Source organism: Chlorocebus sabaeus, chromosome 16, assembly GCF_047675955.1.
Source record: "Chlorocebus sabaeus isolate Y175 chromosome 16, mChlSab1.0.hap1, whole genome shotgun sequence".
In the NCBI taxonomy this organism is placed as follows: domain Eukaryota; kingdom Metazoa; phylum Chordata; class Mammalia; order Primates; family Cercopithecidae; genus Chlorocebus; species Chlorocebus sabaeus.
Window position 1 is genome coordinate 33,753,717 of NC_132919.1, and position 25,201 is coordinate 33,778,917.

A 25,201-nucleotide genomic window follows, 5' to 3' on the forward strand; every position below is an offset into this window, starting at 1 on the left:
GGTTACGAATGTTGCGCAGAATTCTGAGTTATCTATTATGTTTTTAGTGTATCTCGTTGTATAGCTTTTATAGTAATTATAAAAGCTGTAATATGTATTATATTATATATACATAATTTTTCACAGTGAACTGGTGTTATTTTACTAGTTCTACTGAAATATAGAAATTTTACCTCCAGTCATGTCTCTTTAGTCACATTTCTTTATTTATAATAAAATTATATTAAATATTTCCTCTAAAAACATGTAAAACCACATCAGAGAATGTTATAATTTTTACTCCAACTGTCAAACATAATTTAGAAGACTCAAGCAGAGAAAGAAAGCCTATTGCATTTACCCATATTTTTATTTATTGTGTTCTTTCTTCTTTTCTTATGTTCCGTAACTCCTTCTTTTTTTTTCATTGCCTCTCTGTTTAGATAACTTCTTTTAGCTGTTCTGTTAGAGTAGGTCTTTTGGTGATGGCGATTAATTCTCTTATTTTTCCTTCATCTGAGAATGCCTTGGTTTTCCTTTCATTCCTAAAGAATACATTCTCTGTGCGTAGGATTCTGGGTTGAGAGTTCTTTTTATTCAGTACTTGAAAAATGTTATGACACTTCCTTCTGTTCTCCGTGATTCCACTGTCATTCAAATTGTTATTCTCTATAAAGAAGGTGTTTTCACTGGCTGCTTTAAATATATTTTATGTCCTTAGTTTTCAGAAATTTAATTAAAATTTGTCTTGGTACAAATTTCTTTGAGTTTGTCTTGTTTGGGATTTGCTTAGCTCCTTGAATCTGTGTTTACCTGAGTTATCAGGTAAATATCCAAGAGAACAAAAGAGGAAAAAAATGATTGGGACAGAGGAGACCAAAAGGAGTGAGAGAGAAGGAAAATTTTACCCTAGAGATACAAGCCACTCTAAAAGATTTTGTTTAATGAAAAAGTGGGAGAAAGGGGATTGCTGGGGCTTGTCCAGGGAAAGGCTACTGCCAAGAAGCACTGTGTCCCTTTCTCCTCCATTCTTTCCTCTTATGAGCCAGAGATAGAAACTAAAACAGCCTAAAACTGGAGGGTGTAGTGTGATGGATCCTCGACCAGGTTACTTAAGGGTTCATATCTGCTGCTTGCACCCTGAAGGCTGAGCACTGAGCAAAGGCCATGATGCCTACCTGAGGAGTAGGTATCCCTGAGAACCCAAACATCCCAGAATGTGTCTGGAAACAAACCAAGGAAAACAGTCTCATTGCAAACAGTAGGCAAAGAGCCAGAATATTTGCTTAAAAGAAGCTTAGGGCTGGGTGATGGGGCAGATCTCTGGAGCTGTCCTGCTGCCACCCAGGAATACTTTGTATGTAGGTCCTAATAAATTCATCTACTCACAAACCTAGATTTGTCTCAGCCATTCTTTGGTTTCTTGGCACTTTCTCAGTTTGGGAGTATGTTGCAGTCCCAGTTTTTTTTTTGTTTTTTGTTTGTTTGTTTGTTTGTTTGTTTGTTTTTTGGTAACAGCCTGAGAGGAATAGAAAAAAAATCATAATAACCTGAATTCAGGGTGCCTTAGTCTATTTTGTGTTGTTATAAGGAATTCCTGAAGCTGCGTAATTTATAAAGAAAAAGGATACATTTGGCTCACAATTCTGATGTCTAGGAAAGTTCAACATTGGGCATCTGCATCTGGTTATGTCCTCAGGCTGCTTCCACTCTTGGGCGGGAGTCAAAGAGGAGCCAGTGTGTGCAGAGATCACAAGGCAAGAGAGGAAACAAGAGTAGGGAGAGGTGCCAGAGTCTTTTTAACAACCAGCTCTTATGGGAACCAATAAAGTCAGAACTCAGTCACCCCAAGAAAGGGCATTAATGTATTCATGAGACATCCTCCCCCATGACCCAAACACCTTCCACTGGGCTCCCTCTCCAACACTGAGGATCAAATTTGAACATGAGGTTTGGAGGGGACCAAACATCCAAACTATAGCACAGGGAGAGAAAAAAAAATAACCAACTGAATTATATGTAGATACAATTTTTGTTAATTTTTATTTTAGGTTTGGGGGCACATGTGAAGGCTCATTACACAGGTAAACATGTGTCATGGGGTTTTTTTATACACATTACTTCATCACCCAGGTATTAAGCCCATACCCAATAGTTAACTTTTCTGCTTCTCTCCCTCCTCCCTCAAATAGACCCCAGTGTCTGTTGTTTCCTTTTTGTGTTCATAAGTTCTTTCATTGAGCTCCCACTTATCAGTGAGAAGATGCTGGACTTGGTTTTCTGTTCCTGAGTTCGTTTGCTAAGGGTAATGGCCTCCAGTTCCATCCATGTTCCTGCAAAAGACATGATCTTGTTCTTTTTGATGGCTGCATAGTAGTCCATGGTGTATATGTACCACATTTTCTTTATCTAATCTGTCATTGATGAGCTTTTAGGTTAATATAGACATAATGAATAGATTGTACATGTACATAGATATAGATATCAAACGTATATCTAATTAAAACAAACATCCATAATTTCACCCATTTGGAAATCCAAAATTTATATACCAAAGAATTTATATAACAAAAAGATAGATAAGGTTGTGATTGCATTTAGAACTGTAAGGATTTTTTTGTTTGTTTGTTTGTTTGTTTGTTTTTTGTTTTTAGAGACGGAGTCTTGCTCTGTCACCCAGGCTGGAGTGCAGTGGCGCGATCTCGGCTCACTGCAACCTCCGCCTCCCAGGCTCAAGTGATTCTCCTGCCTCAGCTTCCCAAGTAGCTGGGACTACAGGAGTGCACCACCACATCCAGCTAATTTTTGGAATTTTTAGTAGAGACAAGATTTCACTATGTGTTGGCCAGGCTGGTCTTGAACTCCTGGCCTCAAGTGATCTGCCTGTCTCGGCCTCCCAAAGTGCTGGGATTACAGGCGTGAGCCGCCATGCCTGGCCAGAACTGAAAGCTCTAAATTAACTTTAACATTTGCCAAAATGCACCAATTGAGAAACCTCATGGACTTAATAAATACTCAAATTATGCTTATGCCTGAGATTCCAACAAATTTAAACATTATACCCCAAATAAATTTAAAAGATAGCTAAATCACTTTTTTTTTTTTTTTTTTTTTTTTTTTTTTTTTTTTTTTTTTGAGACGGAGTCTTGCTCTGTCACCCAGGCTGGAGTACAGTGGCTGGATCTCAGCTCACTGCAAGCTCTGACTCCCGGGTTCATGCCATTCTCCTGCCTCAGCCTCCCGAGTAGCTGGGACTACAGGCACCCGCCACCTCGCCCGGCTAGTTTTTTGTATTTTTTAGTAGAGATGGGGTTTCACCGTATTAGCCAGGATGGTCTCGTTCTCCTGACCTCGTGATCCGCCCATCTCGGCCTCCCAAAGTGCTGGGATTACAGGCTTGAGCCACCGCGCCCGGCCGCTAAATCACTTTTTAAAAATAGCTATGCCTTATTTTATATCTTGATTGAATTGCCCATAGTTGTTGTACTCAGTGCCTTAAAGTATCTCACATTGAACATAGACTCCATGACACAATAAGTAATAAATTAAAATTAAATTTTTGGCACTCAAAATTGGCTTGATAAAATAGGATCATATAAATCCCATTAAAATAGTTAAAATCATTCAAGGTAAGTTAAAATAGGCCCTTGAAGGACTGAAAGTTGTTACATAAAACCTCATTTATATAACATAAAAGGGATAAAGGGGATAATTATTCCCTGCTGCTTGTCCATTTAACAGCCCAGTGTTGCCTGTTCTTAAACCTGGAAAATAATAAGCAGCAGGCACCTCACAGTGGATGACTACAACATTAATGCTGTGGACTTATCTACTAGGGCCTCATATCCAATATCTAATATGACTAAAATTACTAACTCTATCCAGTCAATAACTGCTAAATACTCTGTTCTTACAGACTTGGCTAATATGTTCAATATGTTCAATTCCATGCCAATTTCAACAGACTCCACTGTAGTTTGCCTCCATTGCAGAAGAGACACAATATACCTCTTGCAGGCTACACCTCAGTACCTTCACGATTTTGCATTGATGCACACATCTTACAGATAAGATCCTTTTTAATACTTAATTTTTCTAGAGTAGGTTCACAGCAACATTGAGCAGAAAGTACAAAGATTTTCCATATACCCACTGCCCGCATTCATGCATAGCCTCCCCCATTAGCAATATCTCCCATTAGCATGGTACATTTGTTACAATCAATTAATCTAAATTAATACATCATAATCACTCAAAATCCATTGGAACTTCTACATTAGCGTTCATTCTTCTTGTACATTTTATGGGTTCGGACAAATGTACAATGACATATATCCATTATATAGTATCAAACACAGAATTTTCATTGCCTTAAGAATCCTCTATGGTTCAACTATTCGTTCCTCCCACTTCCTTAATCCTTGGAAACCACTGATCATTTTACTGTCTCCATAATCTTGCCTATTACAAAATGTCATATAGTTGGAATCATACAGTATATGGCTTTTTCAGATGGCCTTCTTTTTAAAGAGACAGGGACAGACAAGATCTTAAGTGCATGCACCTTCCTCTGGGAGGACAGATATGATATTACATTAATAACCTCCTCCAAGGAGATGTCATTTAGTCTATTCATATGGACATAAAAGTGCAACATCTTTTCATCCCTTTTGTGTTCTCATGGCAAAATATTCTTCACTTACAAATTTTACTTAATCTCAGCCCCTCAGAGGGCCCAGGTTTGTCTCTATCCTGTCTCAAGGAGGCTACCATGTCCTGGGGTCTCTAGCATATTCACACGCAGAAGGGAGTGACATCCCCTGTCCTTGGTCCCTTGCCAGATGCCATAGTGCTGGAGGAGGTCACCTCTCCCCCAGACCCCTTGGCTACCTGGGAAGCTCCTTTGGATTGACTGAGTGAAGAGCAGTAGAAGTTCACAAACTATATGAATGCCACTGCCAACCACCATACGTGATGGAGCTAGGTGGAATATTACTGAATGCTGGATGCCCTGGCCAACAAATGGCCCCATCTCCACATTCTTTATGAACAGTTGAGCCATTGCCTAATGAATTGTCCCTTTTAGATTAAGGAACACTAAGAACCTCTTTCCTCTTAGATATCCAAAATCACATGCCTGTGTATATTAAGGCCACCATATGAGGCCTTACAATTACCGAGGTGATAACCAAGGCAGATGTTTCACATTGCAAAATACACCCTGAATGGGCTCCTGAAAGAGGCATTCAATAAAACTTTCATGACTCTAATAGGTCCCAAATAGCCATTTTAACTGAGAAACATAACAGTCTCTCCAAACAACTTATTTTAAAGTTCCAGTCCAACAAACGGACCTCTCAATGTGTCTTTATCTTGCCCCAGGCCTTAACTTAATTTTATAGATTTTCAAGATCAAACCCCTCCCATCAGGAGGACACAGCAAGTGTGTATATTCTCTGGGGATCAATTAATGGGCTAGGCAGTGATTGTCCAATGGGCTAGGCAGCTGCTTATCTGATATGGGACCCATTTGAGCCTAAACTTTAACCATAAAACAAGCAAGCAAGAAAAACCAAAACTCTGTCAAATGCAGCTGCACACCATTCTGTTTTCTGTTTATCTTTTTTGTTTTGTTTGTTTGTTCTTGCTTTTTGTTTTCGTCTGAGACAGGGTCTCACTCGTTACCCAGGCTGGAGTGCAGTGGCATGATCATGAATCACTCCCCTCCTCTACCTCCTGGGTTCAGGCAATCTTCTCACCTCAGCCTCCCGAGTAGCTGCAACCACAGGCACATGCCACCACACCCAGCTAATTTTTTATGTTTTTTGTAGAGACAGGGTTTTACCATGTTGGCCAGGCTGGTCTTGAATGCCTGAGCTCAAGCAATCCACCTTCCTTGGCCTCCCAAAGTGCTGGGATTACAAGCATGAGCTGTCATACTCAGCCTGCTGATCTTACTATTGATGTGGGTGCTTTTGTTGTTTTACCATCTGGAGGCGCCAACCCTCCATACAAGCCATTGTTTTAATCAATCATGGCAAATGCTAAGCCCCACATCAACCTGAGTCTGTATCCACTTAAAAGAAACACTCAAGACCCATATCCTAGATGACATTTTCTTGCATAGGAGCTCACTGCTGGAGATGATGCTGCCTCAGATGACACCGATCCAGCTTACCATCAGAGATGAATTTACTCCTGCACCAGACATGGCATCACCCTAGACACAAAAACCTTCACCCCAGTGACATCCATGGACTGTCTCTTCTCAGGCGCAAACTGGATACAGAACATTTGGCTTTTTTTCCTCTGATATCAGGGATTCTATTATGTTTCTGAGTGTGCTGTCTGCTTAGCCTATCATCCTGGCATACTCCTTGTCTCAGCCAAAACATACACCCCACACTCCCATGCCTGAAGGAAAATTTAACAGTAGTTACCACTACCTATGCCATTCTAAAAATTAATGGAGGGCCAAGCACAGTGACTTGTGCCTATAATTCCAGCACTTTGGGAGGCTGAGGCAGGAGGACTGCTTAATTCCAGGAGTTCCAAGCCAGCCTGGGCAACATGGGGAAACCCCGTCTCTACAAAACATAAAAGTTGGCTGGGCATGGTGGTGTATGCCTGTAGTCCCAGCTACTCAAGAGTCTGAGGCAGGGGAATCTCTTGATGTCGGGAGGTCAAGGCTGCAATGAGCTATGACCACACCACTGCACTCCAGCCTGGGTGACAACTCTTGACCTCAAGTGATCCACCCACCTCAGCAAGTTCTCCATTTTGATTAATCTCTTCATTGGCTGAATTTCATTGCAATGTAGTTTTCAAGAAGATATTAGAGAACTATGTTTTCCATGTCCATTGGATAAGAATGTCGGATATTTCCTTTATAGTCAAATGACATCTTGGTATGGCAAAACATGTGTAGATAATTAATTTTCCTAATATCCCTTAAGGAATATCTATAAATAACTTACGAAGAAGTGAACATAGGCTAATCCCAGTTTTCCAACATCACGTCAAGTTGCTTAACTTGCAAAGTTTTCAAAGACGTATTTTTAGAGAATTAGAGAATGTTATCAAATATATAATGAAAAATATCTCTGTAGCCCAGTCCATCTTCCATGATCCAAGTGAGCATTGGACAAGATTTAAACATCCTTATCTATACTGATTATCTGGGAGACACTGGAAAATGTCAAAGGTGAATTGGTCTGTAAAAGAATTGATTCTCTGGCTGGGCTCGGTGACTCACATCTGTACTCCTAGCACTTTGGGAGGCTGAGGCGGGTGGATCACGATGTCAGGAGTTCAAGACCAGCCTGGTCAAGATGGTGAAACCCCATCTCTACTAAAAATACAAAACAAAATAGCCGGGTGTGGAGGCGGGCACCTGTAATACCAGCTACTCAGGAGGCTGAGGCAAGGAATTGCTTGAACCCAGGAGGCAGAGGTTGCAGTGAGCCAAGATCATGCCACTGCACTCCAGTCTGGGCAACAGAATGAGACTCATCTTAAGAAAAAGCAAAAAACAAAAACAAAATGAACAAAGAAACAAACAAAAAGATTTGATTCTCCTTAGGTAAGATATTTGAAAGAGCCTCTTCCAAGTCTTTCACTGTTCGAGTTGTTGTCCGATAGTAGGATTCAGGGTAAATTACCTGCAAGTTTGAGTCATACTGGCAGCTTGTCTTGCCTTCAGGACTCAAGTAGAAGATCTTTGTCATGACACACACTTTTTCAGTGTAACCACCAATTTTTGCCAGTTTCTGTTTTAAAGTTTGGGCAGTTTGTGTAGAATAGCCTTTAAACTCCTCATCCTGTACCGTGTGGAAGGTGTATAGGACTGGAGGCTTGTCCTGGGAAATAAGAAGAGCATCACAGAGCACTTTGTGGTTCTCTTGCAAGCCCAGATCCAAAGACCAGCTTCTAGAGAAAATTAGTGAGCCCTTACTGACAGAGCCCATTTCTTCACCTATTAATTGCTCAAGTCCTTCATGTTGTGAGAACAGATTTCTGCAGAGGGTTTCTGGAGTACAAGTTATCTTTTCTGATAGCCCTAGATGGAGAAATAATGATAAATTATAAAAGATTGAGAACTTCCAACTTAAGCCATGGATACAAAGCAGCTTGTATCAGATTAATTCTCCCACCAAAAGCAACTATAAAAGCTGTGTAAAAGTGTATCAGGGCCAAGCATGGTTGCTCACACTTGTAATAACAACACTTTGGGAGGCAGAGGCAGGAGGATCACTTGTGCCCAGGTGTTCAACACCAGTCTAGGCCACATTGTAAGACCTCTTCTCTACAAAAAGGTTAAAAAGTTAGCCAAGCATGGTAGTGCATGTTGGTAGTCCCAGCTACTCGGGAGGCTGAGGTGGGAGGATCACTTGAGCCCAGGAAGTTGAGGCTGCAGTGAGCTGAGATCATGCCACTGCACTCCAGCCTGGGCAACAGGGTGAGACCCTGTCTCAAAAATAAGTATACATTTATATATATTTTTTAAAATTTGTATATATATATGTATATATATAACACAAAACTATAATTTAAAGGACTGGAGAGCAACCAATACAAGCAGGACTTAAAGGTCTACAATCTTTAATAGAGAAGAAGCACAGGAAGTAGCTTCACATTCACCTCTGCTTTTTCCCTAAGGAGATTTTCCATATCACAGCATTGGTAAATAGAGCCCACACAGAAATCAGCAGTTTTACTAGGCTAAAGAAAAAAGAGGTCAGAATTCAGGGCGGCCAGAGGAGCTGGGATTTCAGAAGCAAAATCCCAGAGAAGATGAAACTGCAGAGAAGCCAAAATCTACCTACAAATTTCCTCAACTCACTGGCTAATACAGGTGAGATGCTAGAAACACAGAAGAAAATATAAACTGGGGCTGGGTGCCGTGGCTCATGCCTGTAATCCCAGCACTCAGGAGACCAAGGCAGGTGGATTGCTTGAGCCCAGGAGTTTGAGACCAGCCTGGGCAACATGGTAAAATCCTGTCTCTACAAAAAATACAAAAATTAGCTGCAGTTAACCGTAATCATGCTACTGCATTCCAGCCTGGGCAACAGTGTGAGACCCTGTCACAAAAAGAAGGGAAGGGAAGGAAAGGGAGGGTAGGGGAGGGAGGGGAAGGGGAAGGGGAAGGGGAAGGGGAAGGGGAGGGAAAGGGAAAGGGAAAGGGAAAGGGAAAGGGAAAGGGAAAGGGAAAGGGAAAGGGAAAGGGAAAGGGAAAGGGAAAGGGAAAGGGAAAGGGAAAGGGAAAGGGAAAGGGAAAGGGAAAGGGAAAGGGAAAGGGAAAGGGAAAGGGAAAGGGAAAGGGAAAGGGAAAGGGAAAGGGAAAGGAGGGGAGGGGAGGGGAGGGGAGGGGAGGGGAAGGGGAAGGGGAAGGGGAAGGGGAAGGGGAAGGGGAAGGGGAAGGGGAGGGAGAGGGAGAGGGAGAGGGAGAGGGAGAGGGAGAGGGAGAGGGAGAGGGAAAGGGAAAGGGAAAGGGAAAGGGAAAGGGAAAGGGAAGGGAGGGAAAGGGGAAGGGGAAGGGGAAGGGGAAGGGGAAGGGGAGGGAAAGGGAAAGGGAAAGGGAAAGGGAAAGGGAAAGGGAAAGGGAAAGGGAAAGGGAAAGGGAAAGGGAAAGGGAAAGGGAAAGGGAAAGGGAAAGGGAAAGGGAAAGGGAAAGGGAAAGGGAAAGGGAAAGGGAAAGGGAAAGGGAAAGGGAAAGGAAGGGAAGGGAAGGGAAGGGAAGGGAAGGGAAGGGAAGGGAAGGGAAGGGAAGGGAAAAATATCAACTGATCAACTGGGAGATTAAAGAGCTGAACATCAATTTCATCAGCTTCATGGTGCTCAGGAGACACAAATTGGAATTCAACTCCCAGCCAAGTAGAGGGGTCTTGGTAAACACCCCAGACTTTAAGACCCCAGAAGAGCCATGACCTAGTAATTGTGCAAAATTAAAAACTACTATACTTAGAAAAGCATAAAACAAAACTTCAAAAGAATAAAAGTAATCACTGGTGCTCTATCTGCCTGCCAAAAAAATATATATATATATATGTAACCCTATCTGGAGAAATGCAACATCTACTGAAGTCTCTACAATTTGTAATCCATGATACTATACAAAATTAAGAGACAGGATAAAAATCAGAACAAATTACTAGAAAATGAGAGGAAAACTGGATTAGAGAAAAAGACCGGCAAGTGCTTCAGATATTAGAGTCATCAAAGAGGGACTTTAAAATTACTTTAATATCTTTTTTAAAAACCCCCCAAAAATAAAATAGATGAAAAGATAAAGATGTCCTGATTCTCTTACAGGCTCAGAAAATTGAAATCAATGGATAAAAATCATCAGGGGTTTGATACCCTTAAGCCCCGCTTTGTTCAAGGGTCAATTGTATGTAGTAATATCCCAGAGGTAGCATGACAGATCAGTGGGTGAAACTGAGTTTTCAGTAACTGGATCTAGGAAAAGTGGTTTAACATGGGATAAAATGAAATAGCCCCCTACATCACTGCTTATGGATGTGGATTACATATTTAAATGTTAAATGTTAAGTGCAAAATTTTAAAATTTTTAAAAGAAAATAAACAGAAATATCTTGATAACCCCAGGGTAGGGAAGGATCTCATACAAGGCACAAAGAGCACTAAACCACAAAATTTTCAAATGGTAAGTTTGACTATATCCAATTTAAAACTACTAAGGAGAATATGCCTTGCAAAAAGAAAAAATGCAAGTCATGAACTTGGAGAAGACATCTGAAATCTGTAATATCTGTGACTAAATGAGGATTTTATGTTAGAATATGTGAATTGCTCCTAGAAATCAGTAAGAAAAAGACAAAACATATTACAAAAATGAGCAAAAGACAGAATCACCACTTCATAGAAGATACAACATCTTCTATGCCAATAAGTATACGGAGAGGTGCTCAACCCAATCAATAACCAGGGAAAGGCATACCAAAAAGAGACAGCATTTTATACCCATTTGACTGAGGGAGAAAAGAAGTTCAAGAGGTGAACAAGCAGAAAGATGAAGAGAGAAGTCTGGCATTGGAAGAGATGTGGCATTTCCAATATATTGCTGGTGGGAGTAAAGTGAGCCATTTACTTTGGAAATTATCTTATTGGCATTATATTATTACTTAAATATTCACACACTGCCTGAACCAACAATTCTACCCCTACTTAGGCACCCAAGAGAAACTCTTGCACGTATGCATCAAAAGACTGAATAAGAATATTAAAGGTAACACTGTTCACATAGCAGAAAACAGGAAATAACTCATTGCCTATCAACAACAACAGGTGACTAAATCAGAGATGCTGAGTATTTCTTCAGTAACTGAATATAGCCATGCCTGAAGCTGGGTGCCAGTCCAGACTGCTCAGTGACATGATGTATATTCTTCCTTTTCTGCTTAAACTAAGCTGAATTGGGTTGCTCTTATTTTCAAGTAAAGAAGTTTCTATTACACCAAGAAAATTATAATCCAAAGCTAAAGAAATAGAATTTGACAAATTCAATGACTAAAAACACCAAAGAATTTCCATAAACACAAGAATATGCTTCCATAACAAATGTCAAGACAGAGCTAGTTTGAAGAGAAGGAGGTTTAAACATAGTCACACCAACAACTCCATGGAAGCCAGAATTAAACTACCTGGAAGGTGATATCTCAGTGGCTGAATTTTGGAGTTAATATATTCACGAAGAAGACGACTCTGGGAGACAGGCGATGATGTACTCGCTGGAGAGGGCAGTTCTTCATATATTATGGAATAACGTTAGAAAACAAAATCACACTCTTAATTTGGCACAAGAGAGATTCAACCTAAGTAATGCACAGTATGCCAAAAGTCTACTTAGAACTGACCCTGCATTCCCAATACAAAATATTAGATATTGTGGTTACATATTGTGGTTAGATTCCTAGGTCAGATACAAATTATAAAATTAACCCTTGATGCTGCTGAAACCCTCTATACTTGGAATGAAAATTAGCAGTAAAAATGCTTTGATAGCAACTTAATACATTGGCATATAACTGAGTTTATTTTAAAAGAAGTTAAAATTAGAAGAATGTGATAGCTAGTGAAGGAAAGCTGGGTTTTATGCAGATTCTGAGGGACAAGCTTGCATTTTCAGAGATTTTTGTTAAGTTGCTAGGTCTGGTCTAATTTCACTGGAGTCTTTCCTTTTCCAAAACCAGATAAAATATCAGCATTATTATTCTCTTATTGGTACAATTTAGGGTTACTCTTTGGCTCATAAATGTGAGAGGAAGAGGGAAAAGGCTTTACAAGAAATAAATGGAAAAGGGGTAAAGAAAGATGAAAGAGCAAGTAAGTAAAAGAGTAAGTGTTCCCGAAAGAAAGCAATGGTTAGTTACAGAAACTAAGCTCTGACAGAAAAAGGAAAAGAATTGAACAGGCTTTCCTTGAGAGTGAGCAAAGATGTGGTAGAGAAGAAACATCTAGAATCTTTGCATCGGATAAGGCTACTAAGAGTAGATATTTACTTATTGTGTGGAATATCTGTCTTCTAAGTGTGTAGAAGAAAACAAGAGGCAGGGAAGTATTGATTATATCCACCAGAGATTAGTAAATTAGATGTTGAAATTTGAAGACTTTTAATCTTGTCCCTAATCCCAAAGATACAATAAAACCTTCCTGCCACCCAAGCCAAATGTGTCCTTATTGCCAATCCTCCTTCCTCAACCTCGTTCTGAATCCACCATGAACTGGATCCATTCCTTCTCGGTCAGCTGCTCCACTCTGTTATCTTTCACGTGCCAGGAATCAGGCTTTTTAGCAAACACTGCACAGCAGAAGCGCTCCACTCTGAGTGCATACACATATCCACAAAGACTTCCTTTATCATATACTCCAAGGAATTTGCATGAGTAATTTATCGTCCCCTTCTCCATACAGAAGTGATGCACAGGTAGTTTCCCAATGGAATTTTTTGTTACTTCTTCTAACTTAGTAAGGTAACTCTTCTCTGATTTAAAGCCAATTATTTCTTTATCTTCATTTAGACCAACGAATAAATATCCTCCATCGGTATTTGCAAATGCAGAAACATATTGAGGGAGAATCTCTCTAATTCGTTGTAACAACTTTTCTGTTGAGAAGTTTTTAATTTCAACGTGTGTGGATTCAGTAAAGGTCAATTTTTCTTTATAATTAAGTTCTGTTCTGTTAAAAAAATCAGCAGCCAAGGCTTCCATGTTACTTTCTTCTTGTACATCAACACAGGCCCTCTTTGCGGGCAATTCTGGTCTTAAATATGCTCTCCCTCCAGTTTTTTCCTTGTCTTTGAGGAACTCCAGTGCAGCAGAAGCATTCATGACTTTTGCAGACGTTACATCTCTCTTGTACAAACTGGAGCTCAACGTGGCAATCTGCAGACTAGAGGTGTCCAGGCTCCATGATTTCACAAAAATGTGAAAGTAGTTACCATTCTGCATGAAGTCCAGGAAATTAGGAACAAATGGCAGCATATTACTAAAAGAATTTTCCAAATCTAGTCCTATTCCATCTTTTTTATAACTATAGTCTTCATTCTCAACTTCAGCCTTGATCACTCCCCCTCCAGAATTCAGCAGAGCACACACAGCTCGTGAGATATTTTCATTCTGCTGTTTACTCAGTTGACGATCCTTCATTTTTTTTCTATTGTTCTCTCCAAGAGTGACTCTTCCCACATTTAGAACCAGCTCAGCATAATTTGTGTCTAAATCAATACTGATGTTCATTTTCCCAGCAGTTAAGCAGTTTCCAAGCAGAAGTTATTTTCTGTAAAATAGACAGAGCCGTTAGAATAGGAGCTAAACCAGAGAGACAGCACATTCTGCGTTATGAGGCAAACACAGAAAAATCCTTTACTGTATATTTTCCACTAGACTGGTAAGTATATGAGTCTGAGATAACTAATTTCTGACAAATTTTGAGCTAAGGCTGTCATAATTTATACTCCTACTGAATTTTCAAATTTGTTACAACTGTTTTATATGATCTTATTCTAATAATTTTAATCTTGTCTTTATATGTCCTTGTGTCCTTTCTCATCACTAATATTGTACAATTTGTTTTCTCTTTTCGTTCTTTAAGTAAATCCCTAGAGGGATTCTATGTTTTTATCTTCTCAGTGGACCAGGTTTTAGTCATACATATTATTTCTGCTTTACTTTTTATTTTAGTAATTTCAGCTTTTACCTTCATTGATTATCTCCTTTTATGGGAAATCCTTTTGGAAAACTGCCAGATAGGGTCTAAGAGAGTCCAGCAATAAAAATCTTAATTATTTTTTATTCTTATAAGAATGAATTAGATTCACAAATGCTGGGCATTGATCTCAAGCAAAGCAGACCAACTCACTGTGCCCTTTCCCTATCAAACATCCATGTTTTAAATGAGGTAATTGTGGGTGGCAAGCCACCCAGGTGCCAAGGCAAGAGACTAAGGGCACTAGCTGTTCCAGTATAATAAAGAAAAAATATAGAATTAAGAATAGTTATACTAAAAATAGATTGTAGATATGATTATAAATGATTATCATTAATCATTAGTTTATAGTATTATTCTTTATACCAATACTATAATAATGTTTGTTCTACAATTATAACCTAGAAAAAAACAGGCCATACAGAGATAGGAGCTAAAGGGACACAGTGAGAAGTGACCAGAAGACAAGAGTGTGAGCCCTCTGTCACGCCCGGACAGGGCCGTTAGAGGGCTCCCTGGTCTACCGGTAACGCCAGCACCTGGAAAGGCACCTGTTACCTAGCGGACCTTGGTCTAGCTGTAGCGTCAGTGCCTGGGGAAGGCACCCATTACTCAGCAGACCGGGAAAGGGAGTCTGCCTTTCCCAGGGGAGTTAGAGAAGACTGCTCCACCACCTCTCGTGGAGCAGCCATCTGGAGGCCTAACCATCTCCCTGTGATGCTGTGCCTCAGCAGTCACATTCCTGGTTCACTTTCATGTTCCATGCTGTACACCTGGCTCTGCCTTCTAGATAGCAGTAGCAGAATTAGTGAAAGTACTAAAAGTCTTCGAAATGCATAGAAAAAATAATGGCATGAGCTGTCCTCTCTCCGCCTTGGCTGCCAAACAGGGAAGGGCCCCCTGTGACTCACGTGACCTTACCTATCATTGGAGATGGCTCACACTCCTTACCCTGCCCCCTTGTCTTGTATCCAATAAATAACAGTGCAACCTGGCATTTGGGGCCACTACTGGTCTCCACACCTTGGTGGTAGTGGCCCCCTGGCCCAGTTGTTTTTCTTCTATCTCTTTGTCCTGTGTCTTTATTTCTATGATGTCTTATCTCCACACATAAGGAGAAAAACCCACAGACCCTGTAGGACTGGACCCTACAGGTAATATTGGTTTTTTTGTTTGTTTGTTTTGTTTTGTTTCGTGATGGAGTTTTGCTCTTGTTGCCCAGACTGGAGTGCAATGGCACAATCTCAGGTCACTGCAACCTCCGCCTCCTGGGTTCAAGGGATTCTCCTGCCTCAACCTCCCAAGTAGCTAGGATTATAGGCACCTGCCACCACACCTGGCTAATTTTTTTTTTTTTTTTTTGTATTTTTAGTAAAGACAGGGTTTCACTATCTTGGCCAGGCTGGTCTCCAACTCCTGACCTCAGATGATCTGCCTGCCTCAGCCTCCCAAAATTCTGGGATTACAGGTGTGAGCCACCATGCCCAGTCAAGGTAATATTCTTATATACAAAACGCCTGTGCTCTACCTTGAATGTTTGTGTCTTCCCAAAATTCATATGTTAAAATTCTAATGTCCAACATGATGGGGCCTTTGGGAGGTGATTAGGTTAAAGGGTGGATCCCTCATGAATGAGATTAGTGCTCTTCTAAAAGGGACTTTAGAAAGCTAGCGATGGCAGCCTGCCATCACAAAGGCAGAAGCAGGGAGGTGCAGTTAGGGCTGCACACTTTCTGGAGCCCATGGGAGCCCTGCCTCTTCCAAGCTGGGATGTGAGCTTCCCAGGTGCTTCTGCAGCCACCCAGACCACCACTGTAGACCCAGGCCTTCCGCTCTAAGGAGCATGCTGGAATCCTGCCCCACAAGCCTGCCCCAGGCAGCTGCAGTCACCCAAGTCGAGATGGCAGATTCAGGCATCCCTGCACTCTTGGGGCCTGGGAAGGCCCCTTGCCCTCGCAGGCTCAGAAGTGGCTGCTCCCACTGCCTGGCTTCTCCTTCTCCCTGCTACCAATGCCCACTCTGGTCTGAGAGCAAAGACTGGCCAAACTCCGGAGACATAAATGGTAGTGGGAGGCAGACAGATTCCTGGGTCAAAGGAAGCAGTCCCTGGTAGGGCCACATCTTCAGGGCCTGAAGGCTGGGGACTGGGCTGCCAGTCCTGTGGACTGTGGGGGCTTGTGGTGCCTCTTCTGGGGCTGCATGTGGACTGATGGCACACACTTTCTCCACTCTGAGGTCCATAAAAGCCTTGGGCTCAGCCAGAGCAGGGTCAGAGGAGGAAGAGACGAAGAGAGGACCAACTTCAGAGAGGAACTACCCTCTCTGCTGATAGCAGGAGAGGACAGGACAACCAGCTGCAGAGAGGAACTATCCTCTCTGCTGAGAGCTTCAGAGACCTGCAGAGACATTGGGACTACAGCTGCAGAGAGGAGCAACTGTCCCCAGGGCCTCCTCTCTGCTGAGAGCAGCAGACGTAGGAAGGACCAGAAGCAGAGAGAAGCTACCCTCCCCAGGGCCTCCCCTCTGCTGACAGCTGAACATTCCACGGGATGACCTACCTACAGAGAAGAGTTACTCACTGCAGGTCTCCGTTGAGCTGTCCTAACACTTAATAAAATTCATCTTCATCTTGTTCACCCTTCATTTGTCTGCATACCTCATTCTTCCTGGACACAGGACAAGAACTCTGGCAAAGTTGCCACCAGCCACAGAGGTTCCTGGCCAGAAAATCGACACCCCAAAGATCCTGTAACACTAGTTCACCCCTTCTGCCATACGAAAAAAACACAGAAGAAGTTGACAGTCTGCAATTGGAAGGGGGTCCTCAACCAGAATCCAATGATGCTGGTATCTTGATCTTGGACTTCCCAGCCTCCAGAACTGTGAGTAATAAATTTCTGGTATTTAAAAGCCGCCCAGTTTATGGTATTTTGTTATGGCAGGCTGACTAGACTAAGACAGTGTGCGTTAGTCTATGTATACCTAATTCATTAGCTCTTTTCCTTTAAAATCTATTGGGATCACCGTATTGCTATAGACGAAAATCTAAAAATATTGTAGGTTTGTCAAGTGGCCTAGAGACAGTTGAGAATAAAGTCCATCATAGGTAGTAATCACTACACTAGGAAAGGGCTATAAAAGGGTCAGAATATTCCTGTCCACTGCTAGACCAATATCATGCAGATACTCAGCTAAGGTTGTGGATACCACCTGTGTCTCTATAAATTTCTGATCATGTGTAAACAATAATAAAATTGAGGCTCCAGATCATTTGGACAACTGGGGTTACATCAAGAGAATTTATATGCAAATCATGGTAGTAACATACAGAGGGAAAAAGTACCATCTATTCCATATAACATTTAACAATTTACAGGGACCAGACTAGATGTTCAATAAATGACACAACTCCTTGTGCACCAGAGTAGTCACCACTCCACATGTGATCTGGGGACTCTGTGCTTTGCATAGGTGTGCTCTGAGACTCTAACGTTTTCCTCCACCTTTGTCGCCTGATAAACTCTTTATCATCCATCCAGAACTCCCATATTTGTCCTTCACTCTCTGCTACTCCCACTGAGCTTTGTACTTGTACTTGGTACTAATTTCACCATAGATCTAGGGAAATATTTAGAAACAAAGCAGTGAAGTGGCCAGAGCAGTTGTTTTCTTTTCTTTTTTTTTTTCACTCAAGCAATTATTTTATTCTAATAAATAATTTCAGAATTACATAAAATTCATAGTTAATGAAAACATAGCAAATAATTAGGATTTAACTTCTATACAGAAATGAATGAGCTCAAATATTAATTTAATTTTAGAAATTAAAGAAATTTTATATGGAAACTTTAGAAACATAAAGTTTGACCTCATAATAATTCTTACTGGAATGTGTTTAAAGTAGTAACTTTATAGTCCTATAGTGCTATTGATAACATTTTGGATATTCAGGTTAGTGAACATCATTTTTTCCCAATTTTAATAAGATTTCCTAAAACTGCAGCAATGTAGTTTCTTTCAACTTTGAGTTAAATGTCTTTCTATGACTGCTTGAATAGTTCGCAACCTCCAGCATAAATGGGTTAACTATTCATAGATATTACTTTATGTGGGAGTTAAAAATATAAGAGGTAATCAGACTCACACTTTGTGTAATCAAAAATTTCATAGTTATCCAAATATAATTTACTTTATAATATAGTTACATAAATGTTGATTGTAAAACTTCCTCATTTTTGTTCATATATCTATTTTTTCCCATTACCTAATAAAAATTGTCCTATTTAATAAGCTACTAAATCTAAGGTTTGTGTAAAATTTTAAAATATTACTCCTTCTATCTTCTTTATCTTTTCAGTTGTTTTCAAATTGCAGGAAATCAAGCAAGGACTCCTAATCATTTAAGATACCAGACGGAGAAGCTTTGGTTCAGTTCCTACCTTAGACATTGAACCTCAGGGGGTTCAAAGCACTTTCTGTGTTCTGGAATGCCCTCTTTTAAATTATCTAAGCCATTTTCAGTGCCAGGTACCAATCAGCACCAGCAGTGTCATCCTGGCAGGGTGCCCCAGACTGGACAGAACTACTCACATCCCCATTCCTTCCATTTGAGAAACTCAATGGCCCTTCACCCAAGAAACCCTGGGACTTGTGCCTGTGAGGTTGTCCTAGGACCTCATGGCTAGGTCCTATTCCAGGAGAATAGCCTGGCAAGTGCATTGCTCTCACCACCTGGAGCAGGATTTCTTTCACAGGATCAAGTTAGATTGGATTGCCAGGATGGTGCTGATAATGCTGATTTGGGTTGATTCAAATTGTTTATATTGACAGAGGCGCACAAAAAAATATTTACTCAGGTAAAATTTATTACTGAAGCCATCTGGTCCATGGCTTTTCTTGGTTGGGTTTTTGATTACTGATTCTATCTCCTTACTAGACATAGGTCTATTCGGATATTTTGGCTTTTCCTAATTCAGTGTTGGTAGGTGATGTGTTTCTAGGAATTTGTCCATTTCATCTAGGTTATTTGATTTGTTGGCATACAATTTTTCACAGTACACTCTTATAATCCTTTTGATTTCTATAAAATCAATAGTAACATCCCTTCTTTCATTTCTGATTTTAGTTGAGATTTTTCTTTCATTAGTCTAGCTAAAGGTTTGTCAATCTTGATCTTTTCAAAAAACCAACTCTTGATTTTTCATTAATTTTTCCTACATATTTTGACTTTTTAGTATAGTCATTCTGACTAGTATGAGATGGTATTTCATTGTGATTTCACTTTGCAGCTCTCTGGTGACTAGTGATGTTGACATTTTTCACGTTTGTTAGCAACTTGTATGTCTTCTTTTGAGAAGTTTCTGTTCATGCCCTTTGCTCATTTTTTAAATGAAGTTGTTTGGTTTTTTCCTGATTCATTTAAGTTCCTTATAGATTCTGGATATTAGTCTTTTGTTGGATGCATGATTTGCAAACATTATCTCCCATTCTGCAGGTTCTCTGTTTACTCTGTTGAGACTTTTGCTGTGCAGAAGCTGTTTAGTTTAATTAGGTCTCATTTGTCTATCTTTGATTTTGTGGCATTTGCTTTTGACATCTTTATTACAAATTATTTGCCTAAGGCAATGACTAGAAGAGTATTTCCTAGGTTTTCTTCTAGAACTTTTATAGTTTGTGGTCTTACATTTAAGTCTTAATTTTGAGTTAATTTTTGTATATGGTGAGAGATAGGGATTCAGTTTCATTCTTCTGCATATGGTTAGCCATTTATTGAATAGGGTGTCCTTTCTCCACTGGTTATTTTGGTGGACTTTATCAAAGATGAGTTGGTTGTAGGTGTGAAGCTTTATTTCAGGGGGCTCTATTCTGTTCCATTGGTCTACGTGTCTATTTTTGTATTAGTACTATGTTTTGGTTACTGTAGCCTTGAAGTGTAGTTTGAAATGCAGTAATGTGATGTAAGGCTCCCTACCCATTTTGTTCTTTTTGTTTAGGATTGCCTTGGCTATTCAGGCTCTTTTTTGGTTGCATACACATTTTAAAATCATTTTTTCTAATTCTGTGAAAATGACATTGGTAATTTCATAGGAATAGCATTGAATCTGTAGATTGTTTTCGGGAGTGTGAACATTTTAATGTTATTGATTCTTCCAACCCATGAGCATGGAATGCTTTTGCATTTGTTTGTGTTATCTGTGATTTCTTTCAGCAGTGTTTGATAGCTCTCCTCGTAAAGTTCTTTCACCTCCTTGATTAGGTGTATTCTTAAGTTTATTTTCCTTTGGCTACTATAAATGGGATTATGTTTTTTATCTGGTTCTCAGCTTGAACATTATTGTTGTATAGAAATGCCACTGATTTTGTACATTTATTTATTTATTTATTTATTTATTTATTTATTTTATTTTATTTTGAGATGGAGTCTTGCTCTGTCACCCAGGCTGGGGTGCAGTGGCGCAATCTCGGCTCACTGCCAACTCCACCTCCTGAGTTCACACCATTCTCCTGCCTCAGCCTCCTGAGTAGCTGAGACTACAGGCGCCCACTATCATGCCTGACCAATTTTTTTTTTTTTTTTTTTTTTTGTATTTTTTAGTAGAGACAGAGTCTCACCGTGTTAGCCAAGATGGTCTCGATCTCCTGACCTCGTGATCTGCCCACCTAGGCCTCCCAAAGTGCTGGGATTACAGACATAAGCCACCGTGCCCGACCTGTACATTTATTTTTTATCCTGAGAATTTGCTGAAGTCATTCATCAGGTCTAGGAGTTTTTGGCAGAATCTTTAGGGTTTTCTAGGTCTACAATCATATCATCAGCAAAGACAGATAATTTGACTCCCTCTTTTCCTATTTGGATTACTTTTATTTCTTTTTCTTGCCGGATTGCTCTGGCTAGGACTTCCAGTATTATGTTGAATAGGAATGGTGAGAGTAGATGTCATGATACTATTCTAGTTCATAAGGGAAATGCTCCAGCATTTTCCTGTTTAGTATAATTTAGCTGTGGATTTTCTCATAGATGGCTGTTGTTATTTTGAGGGCTGTTCCTTCAATGTCTGGTTTGTTGAGAGTTGTTAATCACAAAGGGATGTTGGATTTTATTGAATGCTTTTTCTGTGTCTATTGAGATGATCACATAGTTTTTCTTTTAATTCTGTTTCTGTGGTGAATCACATTTATTGATCTGCGTATGTTGAACCATTCTTGCATCCCAGGAATAAAGCCCACTTGATTGTTGTGAATTAACTTTTTGATGTGCTGCTGGAATCGGTTTTCTAGAATTTTGCTGAGGGTTTGTGCATCTATGTTTATCAGAGATATTGACCTGTAGTTTTATTTTTTCTTGTGTCCTTGTCAGATTGTAGTATCAGGATATACTGATTTCATAGAATGATTTAGGGAGGAGTCCTCCTACTCAATTTTTTAGAACAGTTTCAGTTGGATTGGTGCCAGGTCGTTTTGTACCTCTGGTAGAATTTGTCTGTGTATCCATCTTGTCTAGGGCTTTTTTTGGTTGGTCGATTTTTTATTACTCATTGAATTTCCTTACTCATTATCTATCTGTACAGGATTGCTGCTTCTTCCTGGTTCATTCTTAGAGGTTGTGAGTTTCCAGGAATTTATCCATTTTCTCTAGATTTTCTTTTCTTTCCTTTCCTTCTTTCTTTCTTTCTTACTCGCTTTCTTCTTCTTTTCTTTTTTAACAGGGTCTCACTCTATCACGTAGGCTGGAGTGCTGTTGTGCAATCAAGGTTCACTGCAGCCTTGAACTCCTGGGCCCAAATGATTCTCCAACCTCAGCCTCCTGAGTAGCTGGGACTAAAGGCATACCTGGCTAACTTTTTTAATTATTTTGGTAGAGACAGAGTCTCACCATGTTGCCCAGGCTGCTCTTGAGCTCCTGGGCTCAAGCAATCCACCTACCTCAGCCTCCCAAAGTGCTGGGATTATAGGTGTGAGCCACCACACCCAGCCATTTCCTCTAGATTTTCTTATTTGTGTTCATAGAAATGTTCACAGTAGTCTCTGAAAATCTTTTATATTTCTGTGGGATTGGTCATGATGGCATCTTTGTCATTTGTGATTCTGCTGATTTAAATCTTCTCTTTTTCTTTGTTAATCTAGCTAGTAGACTATCAATTTTGTTTATCCTTTCAAATAATCAGGTTTTTGTTTCATTGATCCTTTGTATAAATTTTTGAGTCATAATTTCTTTAGGTTCTGCTCTGATTTGAGTTATTTATTTTCTTCTGCTAGATTTGGGTTTAGTTGTTCTTGTTTTTCTAGTTCCTTTAGGTGCAAGGTTGAGTGTTATTTCTTAACACAGGCAGTTAGTGCTATAAACTTTCCTCTTAACACTGCTTTTGCCATATCGCAGAGGTTTTGGTATGTTGTGTCTCTATTTTATTTTGTTTCAAAAAACTTTTTGATTTCTGACTTAAATTCATTGCTTACAGCTAAGCATGGTGGCACATGCTTGCAATCCCAGCACTTTGGGAGACTGAGGTGGGTGGATCGCTTAAGCCCAGATGTTTGAGACTAGCCTGGGCAATATGGCAAGACCCGATCTTTACAAAAAATACAATTAGCTGGGCACGGTGACACATGCTTGTAGTCCTAGCTACTCGGGAGGCTGAGATGGGAGGATTGTTTGAGCCTGGGAGGTGGAGGCTGCAGTGAGCCAAGATCATGCCACTGCACTCCAGCTTGGGTAACAGAATGAGACCCTGTCTCAAAAACAAAAGGTAATTATTACATGTTTTCATTATCATAATAATTTTTAAAAGTAAAAATAAATCATTGTTTGCCCAAAAGTCATTCAGGATTATGTTGTTTAGTTTCCACATATTTGTGTGGTTTTGAGAGTTCCTCTTGGTATTGCTTTCTATTTTTATTCCACTGTGGTGCATGAAGGTGCTTGGTATGATTTTGATTTTTTTGAAATTATTGAAATTTGCTTTATGACCCAGCATGTGGTCAATCTTTCAGTGTGTTCCATGTGCAGATGAGAAGAATGTATATTCTGTGGTTGTTGAGTGGAGTATTCTGTAAATGTCTATTAGGTCCAACTGGTTATGTGTCAATCTTAAGTCTAGAATGTATTTGCTAGATTTCTGCCTTGATGGTCTCTCTAATGCTGTCAGTGGGGTATTGAAGTCTCCCACTATCATTATGTGGCTGTCAAAGTCTTTTATTTGGTCTAGAAGTACTTGTTTTATGAATCTGGGTGCTCCAATGTTGAGTGTGTATATATTCAGGATAGTGAAGTCCTCTTGTTGAATTGAACCCTTTATCATTATGTAGTGACCTCTTTTGTCCTTTTTTTTTTTTTTTACTATTGTTGACTTAAGGTCTATTTTATCTGATACAAGAATAGTGACCCTTGCTCTTTTTTGTTTTCCATTTGTGTGATAGATATTTCTCCATTCATTTACCTTGAGCCTATGGGTGTCATTACATGCAAGACGGCTCTCTTGAAGACAGCAGAAGGATGGGTCTTGTATTTTTATCCAATCTGCCAGTCTATGTCTTTTAAGTGAGGCATTTAGGCTGCTTACGTTCAAGGTTAATTTGATATGTAAGGTTTTATTTCTGTCATAGTGCTGTTAGTTAAATGATTTGTAGTCTCATTTGTGCAGTTGCCTTACAGGGTTTGTGGGCTATGTGCTGGTAGCAAGTATTGTTCTTTTGTTTCCATATTTAAAACTCCCTTGAGCATCTCTTGTAGGGCTAGTCTGATGATGCTTAATTCCCTTAGCAATTGTTTGCCTGGGAAATACTTTATTTCTCATTTGCTCATGAAGCTTAGTTTGACAGAATATGAAATTCTTGGCTGGCATTTCTTTTCTTTGAGAATGCTAAGAAGGGGATCCCACTCTCTTTTGGCTTGTAAAGTTTCTGCTGAGAAGTCTGCTGTTAGTCTGATGGGTTTCCCTCTTAGGTAATGTGGCCCTATTCTCTAGCTACTTTTAAGATTTTTTTCTTTTGCATTGACCTTGACTAGTCTGATGACTATGTACCTTGGAGATGGTCATCTTGTATAGCATCTTCTCAAAGGAGTTCTCTGGATTTCTTGTATCTTCATGTCTACCTCTCTAGCAAGATTGGGAAATTTTCCTGAATTATATCATCAACTATGTTTTCCAAGTTGCTTACTGTCTCGTCTCTCTCAGGAATGCCAATAAGTTGTATACTTAGTCAATTTACATAATATCATATTTCTCAAAGGCTTTGTTGTTTTTTATATATTCTTTTTTCTTTGTTTTTGTCTAACTGGTTTGATTTAAAGGAAATGTCTTTGAGTTCTGACATTCTTTCTTCTGTGTCATCTCATATGTGGTTAACACTTCCAACTGTTTTGAAATTCCTGTAGTGAATTTTTCAATTCCAGAAGTTCTGTTTGTTTCCTTCTTAATATATCTTTGTCATCTTTCAAACCTTGGATCATTTTTCTGTTTTCTTTGTGTTGGATTTCAACTTTCTCTTGGATTTCTTTGCCATTCATCTTTTGAATTCAATATGTGTCATTTCAGACATTTCATTCTGATTATGATTCACTGCTTGGGAGTTACTGGGATCCTTCGTAGGAGAAGAAATGCTCTGGCTTTTCGTATTGCCAGAGTTCTCACACTGTTTCTTTCTTATCTGAGAGAGTTGATGTTTCCCCTGTTTTTGAATTTGCTGTTATTTAGATGGGTCTTCTTGATATTTTATTCTTTTTTCCTTAGGGGTATTACCATGGTATATACCGCCATTATATGGCTCCAATATATGACTCCATTTCTGGGTGTTTTCAGAGTGCCAAGGCTCTGTACAGATTCCCTTGCTGCAGATAGGTTTGTGCAGTGGCTTTCTCAGACATTACTTGTTGTAGTGATGTAATATTGTTTGGTGGTGTAGTTCAGGCTGCAGTCCAGTATATGGTGCTTAAAAGTAAGAGCCAGAGGGTAGGGCTAGGGGTAGAGGCAACAAGAAAGCATGCACTCCTCCA

The 25,201-nt window shown here is 39.9% G+C and overlaps 2 protein-coding genes across 5 annotated transcripts in view; both read right to left on the minus strand.

Annotated features, from left to right (window-relative positions):
• The window catches only part of LOC103242737 (schlafen family member 13), a 101,358-nt gene that overhangs the window by 22,046 nt on the left and 54,111 nt on the right, over positions 1-25,201 (minus strand). The window lies entirely within an intron of this gene.
• The window catches only part of SLFN12L (schlafen family member 12 like), a 45,366-nt gene continuing 22,157 nt past the window's right edge, over positions 1,993-25,201 (minus strand). For all 4 annotated transcript variants that reach the window (XM_037992762.2, XM_037992765.2, XM_008011055.3 and 1 more), the window contains 3 exons: positions 12,704-13,782; positions 11,646-11,747; positions 1,993-8,038 (listed from right to left, as the gene is read on the minus strand). In XM_037992762.2, the coding sequence (XP_037848690.2) occupies positions 7,494-8,038; positions 11,646-11,747; positions 12,704-13,742 (1,686 nt within the window). In that variant the 5' untranslated portion in view covers positions 13,743-13,782 and the 3' untranslated portion in view covers positions 1,993-7,493. The remainder of the gene's footprint in view (positions 8,039-11,645; positions 11,748-12,703; positions 13,783-25,201) is intronic.